Source organism: Medicago sativa, chromosome 3, assembly GCF_051527215.1.
Source record: "Medicago sativa cultivar Bolivia chromosome 3, Bolivia_mono, whole genome shotgun sequence".
NCBI classification, from domain to species: domain Eukaryota; kingdom Viridiplantae; phylum Streptophyta; class Magnoliopsida; order Fabales; family Fabaceae; genus Medicago; species Medicago sativa.
This window is the reverse complement of record NC_140751.1, coordinates 5,852,283-5,865,454: the sequence shown is the minus strand read 5'-3', so window position 1 is coordinate 5,865,454 and position 13,172 is coordinate 5,852,283. Positions and strand designations below refer to the sequence as shown.

General features: G+C 32.3%; 1 protein-coding gene across 1 annotated transcript; it reads right to left on the bottom strand.

The window, feature by feature from the left end:
• Positions 1-1,258: 1,258 nt before the first annotated feature.
• On the bottom strand, positions 1,259-4,972 carry LOC146935201 (putative folate-biopterin transporter 8, chloroplastic). The gene is made up of 2 exons (XM_085750351.1): positions 4,326-4,972; positions 1,259-2,813 (listed from the first exon to the last, which is right to left on the bottom strand). The coding sequence occupies exons 1-2, from the start codon at positions 4,840-4,842 to the stop codon at positions 1,660-1,662; spliced, it is 1,671 nt and encodes a 556-aa protein (XP_085606477.1). The 5' UTR covers positions 4,843-4,972; the 3' UTR covers positions 1,259-1,659.
• Between the last annotated feature and the right edge of the window lie 8,200 nt (positions 4,973-13,172).

Genomic DNA, 13,172 nt, shown 5'->3' with positions numbered 1-13,172 from the left:
AAGAAAATTGAATCTAATTTGCATTTAATTTCATGAGAATAAGCAAAAGTTTTTCTTTAAAAAAATCGTTTTTTAAAATAACAAGATTAAATAGGATAAAAGTTTTGTCTTTTTTGCTTACATTTTTGGATAAAGAAAGTGAATTTTTTTTTTTTTGCTTACATTTTAGGACGGAGGGAGTACTCTTCCCTGCAAAGACCCTAACAGATCGAGCTCGAACCCGTGATTTTTGGGTTCATGTATGTCATTTTACCACTAGAACAAGCCCTTGAGTTATATTTCATACATAAATGAGATGGTTTCTCTCCAAGACATCTATCATCTACCTCATATCTTGTCACTTAGTACTTTGAACTTTAAAGGGTTAACTGGTTTTCCTCTGTAGGATATTGGTTTTTAAGTCCAATATATTTTATTCAACTAAGGATGTGATTCTTTATTTCATTATTGCTAAAGCATGACATTAGAGGATCTTCTGCAATATCATGCTTACTGCTTTAGTTTGATTGTTCAGCTCATTTGAAGTGATCAAGCCACTTCTATTTTGACACAGTTTTTTGTAGAGTCACTTTATAAGATGATTTGATCACTTGATGCTTTTAAATGCTTAAATTTATTGTGTCAAAAAGAACATTGTGTAAGTTGACAAAATTTCAGTTAGATAATAATAAACTAACTAGTTGACAAATACAATTACAGCATGAGAATATATGTTTCAATTACAGTTCTATAACAAACAAATTTATACACAGAATAAAAACAAATTAGTATATTATCAAAATAAAATAAAATTGAATGTATCAGCTCCTATCTTTGCACATTACACTTAGTATTGGGGTAGAACCTCCTTTTGAGTTAGAAAAGGTTATGTTTTGTAACTTAGTATATTCTTTGCTGTGTTGAGCTCAACTCAAGCATAGATTATTTTACTTGAAAAATCATTACAAATTGCGCTTGAAAATACAAACAATTTTTTCATTAGTTCTGGTGTACTTAAGATAGTGAAGTGAAACATGTTAAGAACTCAACTAGTTATTTCTTAGGATTTCTCCACTGATTTAGGCCAAACATTGTTGACTTCTGCATAACTTTAGCTGCAATAGTATTTTTCCTATTGCACAAGAGGTGCAAAAATAAGACTTTCATTAGACGAATTCAATAAAATGGTGCATATAAACATATGTCAAATGGGAGTTGGATATTTGAGATCAGTTGATATGGACATGAAAACAAAGTACCAAAATAACTAGAGTACATATCAAAGGAAGCATCAAGATGTAGATTGTTAAAATCCAAAGGGTCTTATTAACAAGTGTCTTAACGACATTGGAGGAAAATTTATCTCGAATATACAAGTAAAACACCGGTCAATGTAATAAATACATCGTTTTCCTATACAAACATACCTCTTTTGATTTCATGATCAATGTCCTAAGGACACGTGTTAGCATTCTCCTCCTCAAAAACCACCTTTGACAATTCACAAGGTGTGGCTCCATGTTAAGAATCCAAACATAGAGAAAAACAAAATCCTACGCTTTGAAGCAGGAGGCAACTCGTGTGAGCTAACAATGGCATAAGGAATCATTTTCGAAAGATGTTAAGCACCAATCATCCTTGAATGATCATTAAAGCTACAAAGGTAAGAATTGATCATTTTCACCTTTGCGATTCCCATTCCCTTTCGCGCCTATATGCATTAATCGAACCAATCACGACTTTTCCAACTCTTCTGTTTCTACGCGCCCTTCTACTCATACTTTTTCTTCTTTGCTTCTCTGAATCAGACTGTGACATAGGTATTGAACCGATCCATCTTAAAGGTAGTAAAGCTGCGACAAACTGTATAAGAATTCCCACAGTCAAGCCTGAGTAATCACCGGATGTAATGCCGAGCAAAGAGGCCAATCCAACACCAAAAAAGCCACTAACTATTGATGATAGGATCAAAGCTGATGCAAGGAAAGAGGTGAGAGATCCTTCACAGCCTTTCGGACATAAATTTGCGAACAGAACCGAGAAAGGAAGGAGTTTAAACTGTGCTAGAACTTCTGCCAAACCCGAAAAGCAAGGAGCGAACACCTCATTTGGAATTCCGAATTTAAGATTTATCTGTCTAACCAAAACAAGATCAAGAAGTAACGACGAAGCGTATAGGATCTGCACTGCGCCTATCAGGTTTCTCATCGGAAACTTTTTCCAATATCGGTTATAAAGTACGGTTCCTGAAAGAAGCATCAACTGACCAATCACTCTAGACCAACCGATGATCATAGGATCAAGATTTAGACACTGTGTCTGATAGCAAAATATGGAGCCCGTAAGCATTGGAACAGTGGCAATTGATCCAACGATCCATAAAAGTGGGTAAGAAATACTTTTGTCGCTGATAGCCACAAAAAGATCCGACGCTTGTTTTTTGATAGTTTCCGAGATGGATTGTGTTGCAAGATTTAGAGTTGATGGTTGTGGTATGCCTAAAGAATCCTCTCTTGTTGAGAAAGAAATTGCTAGTTGTACAGATAGTAAGGCTGAAAATATCATGAACATGATTCTTGGAGGCAGTTTCAGTAGAAAATAACCACCGATCAAGTTGCCTAAGATTCCACCTGCGGCTAATGCCATGAACGCGTATGATTGTAGGCCGCCAATTTTGTGTTTCTTCCCATACTCAGCTACAAGAGCATCCTTTGCAACTTCAGTAATGGATGCTCCCAAGTTACTGAGAAGCACAGCTGCAACTAAGACGGTAAGCACTTCACGTGCAGCAGGGACAAATGCTAGATAATTCCAAGCAAAGATCTGCAAAAAAACTGGAGATTGAACCAAATAAGTTTCATTTTATGGGATAAAAGAAGAGAACTCATTCAGAAGAGAAATTCTTTTTGATTGAAACTCGCAGTAAACGAATATCAAGTTAAATAAAGGAGTTCCACCTTGCATTTCTTAATGTCTTTTTGAACGCTATCCTCTTGAAATCTTATAATACACAGTAATATTTTTATTCAACCAAGGTAAATTTTATTCATAACGAAATTGATCTGGTACTTGTTTTGTTTCCGTGTAGAAATTGAAAATACAAAAAGAAGCCAATTGAACATACCACATGTTAACACGGAAAGAGTTATCTATCTTAATACCGGGAAGCACTTGGGTGACATAATGTCACCGTGACATTAAATCTGGGCCACACAACACACATTGCCACATAACATCTGGGCCACACAACACATACAACACATCTGGGCCACACAACACAACACCTTTGTGTGGCCCAGATTTAATGTCACGGTGACATTATGTCACCCAAGTATTTTCCCTTTCCCTTAATACCTAAACACAAAATAACTTAAAATCAGATCAGACTGATCCAAACAAAAGGAATTACAGGCCTGAAGTAGGTTATCAGTTGCGGTTCACAGCCCTAATGTAATATAAAGGTTTCAGAGGTCACTACGATGGCACAACAACTGCAATTACGGCTGTATTGGTCCGCATTTTGTCGCAATATCAAAGTTCGCAGCATAACCGCAACCGTGGCTGCAAATTAGAACCATCTTAACCACACATGCATTATGGATTATGCTCTAATTTGATGTGAAAATGACACATGAATTAGATAGATTAGTAGTCACTGGCTTTGCTTGGTCTTATTATTATCTTATAAACTCTCTATATTCTTCTCATACACTTTCCAATTCTTGTGAGTTGTTACCTCACAGCTTGTTACAGATAAGGGTTAAAGATCCAAAATTGATGATAATAAAATCTTATGTGTAACTAGAACAAAGTTCCACTAAAGTGAGATATTCACTCAAGAGAGTAAAGTGAATAATATCATCTATTTATAAAAAAAATCAATGGTTGATATTATATGCGCATGCATAACAAATCACAAGTAGCTACAATATCTACCTTTGATTTTCTCAATTTCCTAACTACTCACTTTAGAGGCTCTAAATTCGTATAACTGACACTTCAGATTAAAGGCATAGCATATGCCGACACAACACCAACACATGTGGTTACCGGTTTACGTTCAATCACTTTCATTTTTCAAATTATTACCATTACCAATATCTACATCTCAATATCATCACAATGAAACACAGACACTCCTCGGATTAGCCACACGACACCGACACCTATATTTACACTGAATCGTGTGATTTTTTCAAATTATTAGTTGTGTCAGCGTGTCAATGTCCATGTCGTATACGTGCCTCATCATAGATTAAAATGTAAATATGATGCTGAACTATTAACATTTGAGTATTTAACACATTAACAGAAAAGGCAAAAGCTATGTGGGGATAAATTTATACCTCCAGTGATAATGTAAGGGATTCTGTGAGCACCACCAATATAGATAACATCAGAAAGAATTCCATAGAGTGGTTTAGCCACCATAGGAAGATTAGCAGAATACTGTACAAGTTGCAATATTGAAGGGTCCAAATTGAGATTACTAGCCATATGAAAATTAAGAGCAAGCCAAGGAAAACACCTAAACCCTTGTAACCAATACCCAAATCCACACAATATAAGCATTTGTTTCCCTCCAATTTGACTAGTACTTGAACCCTTTTTCTTCTTATTCTCCTCTTTCTCAATAAACACACTCTTCTCCTCTTCCTTCTTTTTCTTATTCTCTCTCACAACAAAATTTTTATGTGTGTCAACCATAAATGTAGGTTGTTGAGATTGTTTCTCAATGAAGTTTCTTGAATTCTTGTGATGTTGTGAACATGTTATGATTGGTCTTTTGTGATGTTTGTTTAAATTTGGCTTGTTAATAATCACCAATGGATTCTTTTGTGATGAAATTGCAAGATGAATCATGGTTTTTTCAGATTTGAAACAATGAAGAGATTTGTGTGTGTGTTTTTGAGATAGAAAAGAATAATAAAAGGAAAAATAGGGTATGGTTTTGTTGAGTTAGTTATTTGATGCACTCATTGTAGTTATTGGTGAATGAACAATGAAGGAAAGAAGAGAATATAAGAATGAGAACAAAAGAGAGAGAAGAGAAGAGAGGGATCTAGAAGAAGAGTGTGTTAAAAATTGAGGGGTATATTAGCAATTTAAAAATATATATTGTAGACAGTTCTACGAGGTTGTGGCGAGTGGATCTTTGTGTTGTGAAAGTGACACTAGTTTGGTGTTTTGTACGTGTTTTTTTGTGGAGGTTAATGTAACGAGGATTTTGGAGCGGACGTGGATCAAACGCGCGGAGAGTGTGGGTTTGGGAGTTATAGGGAAATTGTTAGGGTTACATGGATCGTGGATTTTGATTTTGTGATTTGATATTTTTGATTTTGTTTTTTCTTAATACAAAAATCAGGTAATTAGGTTTTGGAACACACCCGAACATAATTTAAGACTCAGAGAATGTGTGTTTATAGAAATATCTATTTTTTTTTTTTTGATGTTGTTTATAGAATATCTAGATACATTGATAAATCTAAAGAATAATTGTTTGTTATAATAGTGATCAGAGAAATTTGTTATAGATTGTTCGTTTCAGAGTGTAATAGAAAGAAAAAAAATATTGTTCTTTATCCAAGAGTGTTTAGATGAGACGACACATCTTTTTTAACTTAACCAAAGTTGTGGGTCTCTTGCGCATGCAGTAGGTTAAAACATTTAGACAGAGTTTTTCGCTCATTTGAATCATGCAAGACTGGGGAATTAGTCTTCATAGTTGTGCAAAGAATACCTAAGAATTGTTTAGAGATCATCATATTAACCGCTAGAGTTGAATTCAACTTTACTTAGACCACTGCTTATCAACTAAAACACATTATTTGACGATTTTGTGATATTTTGTAAACTCCAAACGTTGGAAGGTTGGTTTTTTGATGTTGAAGATTTGGGATCGTCATTCACGACCGTTGAAATTTTTTGTAGTACGATGGGTGAGTTTGCAGCAGCAGCAGCCGAACACGTGTCTTCATAGTCACGGACTATTTTATTCTTCTTGTATTTTTGTCTATTCAATGATATTGGCCGACTCCATTTTTGTTTTTGGTTAAATAATTGGTCGACGTGAAGAAAAAGGTAAGTTGATTTGGTAAAAAGTGAAGTGATGCCATATAATTATGCGATCATAAATCTATAGGAGTTGCATTCAATATTTTACAATTTGAGAGTTACCTCAATTCCTTTTATTTAAATAATTTTTTTTAAGAAGCTAAATTAACTTACTTAAGTTTTTTTTTAACAAGCTAAAAAGATGTATTATAAACGGGCAAGATTCACCCCGCACGAGAAGTGCAATAGGGGAACCTACCAAGAGTATTTACAAAGTCAAAGTGCCATAATAAAGAGGCACAAACAGAAGCAGAAAACAGTTACATGTGGACACTCATACAAAGGAGCGGATGTTAACTTACTTAAGTTAACATTGGAGATAATCGAACCTGAGACCGTGAGGAGGAGTACACTCCCAGATCCAAGTCAATACCACCCGCCAACCCAAGTGGATTTACTTAAATAAACTTGATTCAAGAACTTGTACGAGTTTACCTAACATTAAAATTGTATACATCTTATTATATGCATGACATATGTAAGTTAATATAATACTCCCTCCGTCTCTAAATAATAGTCGTTTAAGGTTTATGCACGATTATTAAGGAAATGATTAATTGTGTTGATTTTGATGGTAAAATTAGTTTCATTTACTAAAACACCTTTATTAATTGTAGTTAGTGGAGTAGTTAAGTTGAATGAAATTCAATAAATAAGGGTATAATAAAGGAAAAATAATAATAAATGCTGCATTGGTATTCTAAAGTGACAATTATTTTGAGAAAAAGAAAAAGTGGTAAAGAGACAATTATTGTGAGACGGAGGGAGTATTATAAATAGTTAAATAGCGCAAAATATGACTTAATTATAAAGACAAAATGTATCAAACCACCATAATAAAGTGTTATGTTTAACTTAACATCAAAATACAAAAATTAACGCACAAAATCATAAGTTTTGTAAGTTTTCAAACCATCCAAAAAAGCAAGTTTCAAAGGTTTCTAAACTTGTTAATAAAACTATACAAAAAATAAATAAGTTAATTTATTCAAAAGATCAATCCTTCTCAAACTCCATAACATCATCTTCATTGGTGTTTTCGTCTTCAACTTCATCAAATTCTTCTTTAGATGGTAAAGGAGGAGAAAGATCATGTGTTCCATGTTGTGTTGTGTGTTCTGGTGTTCGTTTTTTAGAATAAGAAAGGTTGCATGTTCATCTAACACTAGTACATTGGGTTGGGCTTTAAAAATGATTTTTTTTTGTATAAGTCGAGAGCAAAAGGACATCAAAAAGAATAGTGTCCAACTGAGTTGGTACGCTACTCTAATCTTTTCCCAATTGCTCATATATTATTAAAAAAGGGAAAAATTACATAAAAACTGGGGGGACATAAAACCTGACCCAAATCGCACTAACAAAGAGTTGTGATTTCTAACTGACCTATAACAACTAGATGCCAGATACGCTGGTGTTGAAGGAGCCAACGAGAACCAACGCAATCTGTAACAGAGCACATTTGTGTTTTATGAGAACTGGAATAAAACCGGCAACGATGAAGCACCATTGTTTGCAATTGGTTATAGAACAGCCGCGATAGCAAAGCACCGACGACAATCTGAAACCTGCAGTCACCACCCACCATAAGCCACAGAAGGAAGGCGGTGTTGTGTCGAAGACAATCAAAGAACCACAACCTGATGCGCGTGTATGCGATGGTGATGACAAATCTCAACAACCCCAATGATTGTTTGAAAGGCGTGACAGTGGAGATGGATTATCCTAACCTGCGCACCCTTGTTGAAGGCTACATCTTGAAACAAGGGTTAGGATGATGGAGGGGGAGAGAAAAGGGTGGTGGTACACGGTTGTTCTCTAGAAAGATGGGAGAGATGAAAAACACAAAGGGGAGAGATGAACCTATTTAAAAATGAATTGGATTTTAATAGAAAACTGGCCCAAAACATGTAAACTCGTAAACTCGGACTTTTTTTTTATAATATCTATATTATTTGATTTATAGAAATTTACTTTTAACTAGTAAAAGACTTGACCATTAACGAAAACAGTAAAAGACTTGTGTATTCGTTCGAGTTGAATAACATTGCACTAATTATATAAAAAAATAACCATATCGATGATATTATGAAATATTTATAAATATTAAATAAAAATTATCATCATTAACATAATGTTTATATTATTAAATATTTTTTTCTTTTATAAGCAAAAAATTGTTAAATATTTGCATTGCGCCTTTGCAGATTTTATTTGTTTATATCTTTATAAACAAATTTTTATATACCTATGAGAAATTTAATATAATAAAATTTTAAAAATTTATGACTATTTTCAAAAAAAAATCAACATTAATGTAGTGTTTGAGTGTAACAATTTCGGCATTTTTTCCAGTTGAGCTACGACTTACGAGACTCTTTGACAACATCTTTATTTCACATTTCGTATTCAAAAACCACCATACTCGTCTTTTATGTGTTTTTATTTTTGCTATTTAATTTCAATTATAACAATCATCTAAAATTTTAATTATTTCCATTCAATTTTCCACGAAAAAAAGAAAAGGCATTTGAGGTATGATGAGAAAGAGAAAGACGACACTCATCGCTAAAAGAGAGGAGAATATATTGTTTTTCTATATTTATGTCATAAGAGGTAAAAAAAAAAAAAAATCAGGAAGCCCAACAAATTAATGAAATTACGAGTATAACTGATGATACTTTTGGCAAAACGGTGAACTTTAATTTTCATATATTAGTAGTTTTTTTTTTTTTTATGTTTTTTAAATTTGAATTTGAAAATAGTTGTAACAAAAAAAAAAACTAAAATAGATAGTTAGTTTTCAATTTCTTATAATTATGATGTATATTTGAATTTTAATTTAATTTAAAAGATAATTGAGTTGTTAGAAGTAAATTTGTCCAAAAAATGTCTAACTATTTGACTTAATTTGACTTTTTAGGCTTGAAAATATTTTCAAGTTAAAAGCATTAAGCATGCTTAAAAGTGGGTTATGATCCCATTTCTTTTATTTAAAAAGAGAAAAACACAAAAAAGTTTAAAAAAATTATAAAATGGAGTAGTTAATAGTTGTAGAACCAACCATCTCTTTTTACGTGTATATTTTTAATGGGAGTTAAGATCCTCTCCTTTTATTATTCTCTCCATTTCTACTATTTGAAGAGATAAAGACACACAAAAAAGTAAAAAGTAATTAATGATGGTGAGACACTTAATAGTAGGATCCACTACCTATTTTATGTCTCTATCTCTCTCCAAATTGCATCTTTCATTTATTTTTATAAATGGAGAGGATTAAATGGCATCCTCCATTTATTTTGATAAATGGAGAGGACCGTTTATTTTGATAAATGGCGAGAACTCAAACTCCTTAAAAATGAAGTTGCTTCGTAACAAACGTGATAATAAGTAAAATTAAGACTTATCTATTTGGTCTCTTAACTTATTTAAAAATTATAAGTTTAACTTTAAAATAAATTGATTTGGTCCTTAACTTATTTTAAAAGTTTGAATGGGTCCATTTACTTTAAACTTAATAAATTTGGTCACTTAACTTACGCAAGTTAAAATAACTTGATAAAAAGCAACTTAGGAAATTCAAAAAACCGCCTTTGTTAGTTATGCATAAGATTGCGAGGCTTTCAGGTAAAGATAGTAAAACAACGTTAAAGACCTTGAAGAAAAAAACACAAACGTAACCGATCAAATGATGCAAAAAAGGATACAAGCAAGCCTCAAGGGAATGGAGAATCGTCATCATCATCTCAATCGTCTTCATATGTTACTAGTAATTGAAAGAATTGGGTTATTTTACATGCTAAGTCTGAAGTCGAGGTGGAGGATGCATGAGGTATAGGGAAGACTATATGTGTGAAGTATAAAGGGGATAAAATTAATATGTTTGAGGTGTTGGCTAAGTTGGAGCAAAGAAGAAGGAATATTGGCACGGGGCAGTAGGAGATGAGGTATGGGTGAGGGAAGCGGCGAGAGGATAGAAGCATATGGCAGTAAGGTTTCAAGTGGGGTGCCCCAATGAGGTCATCACTTATAATGTTATACGGGTTGGGGAAGAGGAATGAAGTGAATACATTGGTGAACGAAAAGAGGCCTCTTGTGTTGTGTATTCAGGAGACGAAGATAAAGATTATTGATGATTTTTTTTGTAATTATTTTTGGGGTTCCAATATATATTATTATTTCTATTGTCCATCGGTTGAAGCCTCAGGTAGGATTTTAACGATGTAGGATTGTTCGGAGGTGGAAGTGGTGTTGACTATGAGTTTTAATCATGTTCCTATTATTCATGGTATTTATTCAAGGAATCATAAACATTTTTTCATCGCAAATGTCTATGCACCTTGTGATGTGGGAGGAAAAGAGGCATTGTGGAATCAGTTAAGTGCAATTATTTCTAATAATTTGAGGAATAATTGGTGTGTTTGTGGTAACTTTAATGTTATTCATTCAGACGAGGAAAGAAACATTAGAGGGGAAACCGCTCGTCATGAGGATTTTACCCATTTTAACAGGTCCATTGAAGGTACTATGCTAGCAGATCTCCCTCTTTATGGTTGAAAGTTTATGTGGTGTCATGGAATGACTTTTCTATTAATCGTCTTGATAGATTCTTATTGTCAAATGATTGGTGTCTTCAATGGCTGAATGGTAAATCTTTATTTTACAAAGATGAGATGTAAACAAAAAATTTTACATAGAGAAAAACTGAAAATGACATATATTACAAATGATAAATCACTATTAACACTATTTTTTTTTTGGAGCAAATTAACCCTATGTTTTAATAGTACTATATATATGGGTATATGATTCGTTGTTTATCATCATGTTAATTTGGTATATTATTCACATTAACTGTAGCGTGTATTGCATGCAACTCTAAATCAGTAAGAATAATGGAGTACTATATTATATGTCCATAATTTTTTTATTATTATAATTGTGACTATTTTTTAATATCAATAGTTTAATCTTTGGTTAAAAACCAAGTACACAATAGAAACTTCTATTCATTAACTTTCCAAGTCCGTAAAAGAAGTTCAAAGGCCAACCAAGTGTAAGTTAGAGTGTAGACATATTATTAAAGTATAATAACATTATGACATGCAAATAAATTGCATGCTTAAAAGCAAAATATAATTTATCAAAATTATTACTCCCTCCATTCCTTTTTTTTGATGTTTTAGAGTTTCAATTATATTCCAAAACTTTTGATGTTTTAGTGAATTTATTATTGTTTTCTCAAGTTTACCTTTGTTGGAAAACACCATAAACTATTAAAGTAGTTGTGACCTTTTGGTTTATCACATGTGAATTTAATGATAAATAAGGACATTTTAGTCAAAAACACATAAATATTTATATACTTTAATTACTCCTTAAAACTTGTGTCAAAAGCTAAAACATCAAAAGAAAAGGAATGAAGCGAGTACTATTTTAATTACTTTCATCATCAATAGCATGATATAGATTTTGTCCGCTAAGGTTATAGGGAGCTTCTACGGTGCAGTTAGAAAACTGACTTTTTTGGAAAAGTTAATTTTGATCTTAATGTTTGATTCATTTTTAAATTGTTGATTACTGATTAATGATCAATAGTAATTCATCTAGTAATGCTTGCAACATTTTGGACATACAAGTACTATTTTATCGTTGACATCTTTAACATGCATACAGAGTTGATGATATTATGTGATAGTCTTAAGTGTTACACTTTGTGGGGTGTTACACTTAACAAAAGGTAGGATAAAATTAGATTAAGTGTAGTCTTGTTAATCTGATTAATTGATGATAATATGGGGACTGAACTTTTGACGCCACTGTGCAAACGGTGGGGTGTTACTCACTACACTTTTGATGTTATAGTGTTAACTTTACCAGAAAAGTCATTTTCATGACTTCACCATAGAATTTTCCAAGGTTATAATGTAAAACTCTTATTACAGAATACAAAAACACTTGAACCTCCAGCATTTTACTCTAAAACGACTAATGCAAAAGTTTTCTCCACAATCAACAGCTTCCTTGCAACTTGGCCACATACCTGTGTTATAAAACAAGAAACAAATATCACTTACACGGGTTAAAGATTTTGTATAAGATAAACAATAAAGTTAAAAAAAAAAAAACATAATTTGGTTTACCATTAACGTTAGTTACAACAAAAAATAACAAAATAAAGAGGACCATCACACAAACAAACTTAATAGTGTTAGTCATATTTTTCTCCTAAACTTGCAACAACTAGAATTTTATTTATATCTTATGTTGTAAGAATCACATGCTTTGTTTATTTGCTTAATACATTTTTGCACTTATAAATTATAAATTTGTCATGTTTGCCCCTTTACCTCGCTCCATCGATAAGGTAAAATATCCATTATTTTTTTATTTGTTAAATTTCTAGAATTTTATTCCTCAAAAAAAAAAATTTCTAGTCTTTTATGATAGGTAGGGGCAAAAATTGAAAAAGAGCAAAAATAAAAATAATAAAATACAAAGTTTTCTTAAGATAAGTTCACAACAAGATTTGCTCAAAAAAAAAAAAAAGTTCACAACAAGATAGACCTTTAAGAAGAGATCATACTTCACTCGGTTAACAATAATATCTAATAAATGAATGAGATAAAAAAATCTCTAATAAATGAATGAGATAAAGAATAGATGCATTCACAATAAATTTTGATGTTCATAACTGACTCATTCACTTCACTTGTAACTTTGATATCCCAAATCCTTTTTCTTGAACAAAGGTCCTTGATTATGCACTTTGCTGTCACAAAGGTTTATGATTCATGATTAAATACAAAATAGTCCATGAATGTGTACTTTCATTATCAATTTAGTCTCTGACGTTAAAAACTTCTATTAACTGATGAGGTTGCGTGCATGAGGTGTCACTTGAACTAAAGTAAAAGTAGAAAATGGTCTATTTAGTCCCTGAACCGAAAATCAATATCCCCAAATTGAATCTCAAATCCCTAAATCCCGAATTTAATCCCGAAATCCTTAAATCTCAAATTTCTAAATCTCATCTAATTCCTTCTTTTGTTCAAAATCAATTTCTTCTAACAGGTGTCAGA

Excerpts from the sequence above, each read along its gene's own strand:
- LOC146935201 (XM_085750351.1), bottom strand. The coding sequence starts at position 4,842 with ATGATTCATCTTGCAATTTCATCACAAAAGAATCCATTGGTGATTATT. Across the intron at positions 2,814-4,325 it reads CCCTTACATTATCACTGGAG|TTTTTTTGCAGATCTTTGCT; the intron begins GTATAAATTTAT and ends TTCAATCTCCAG.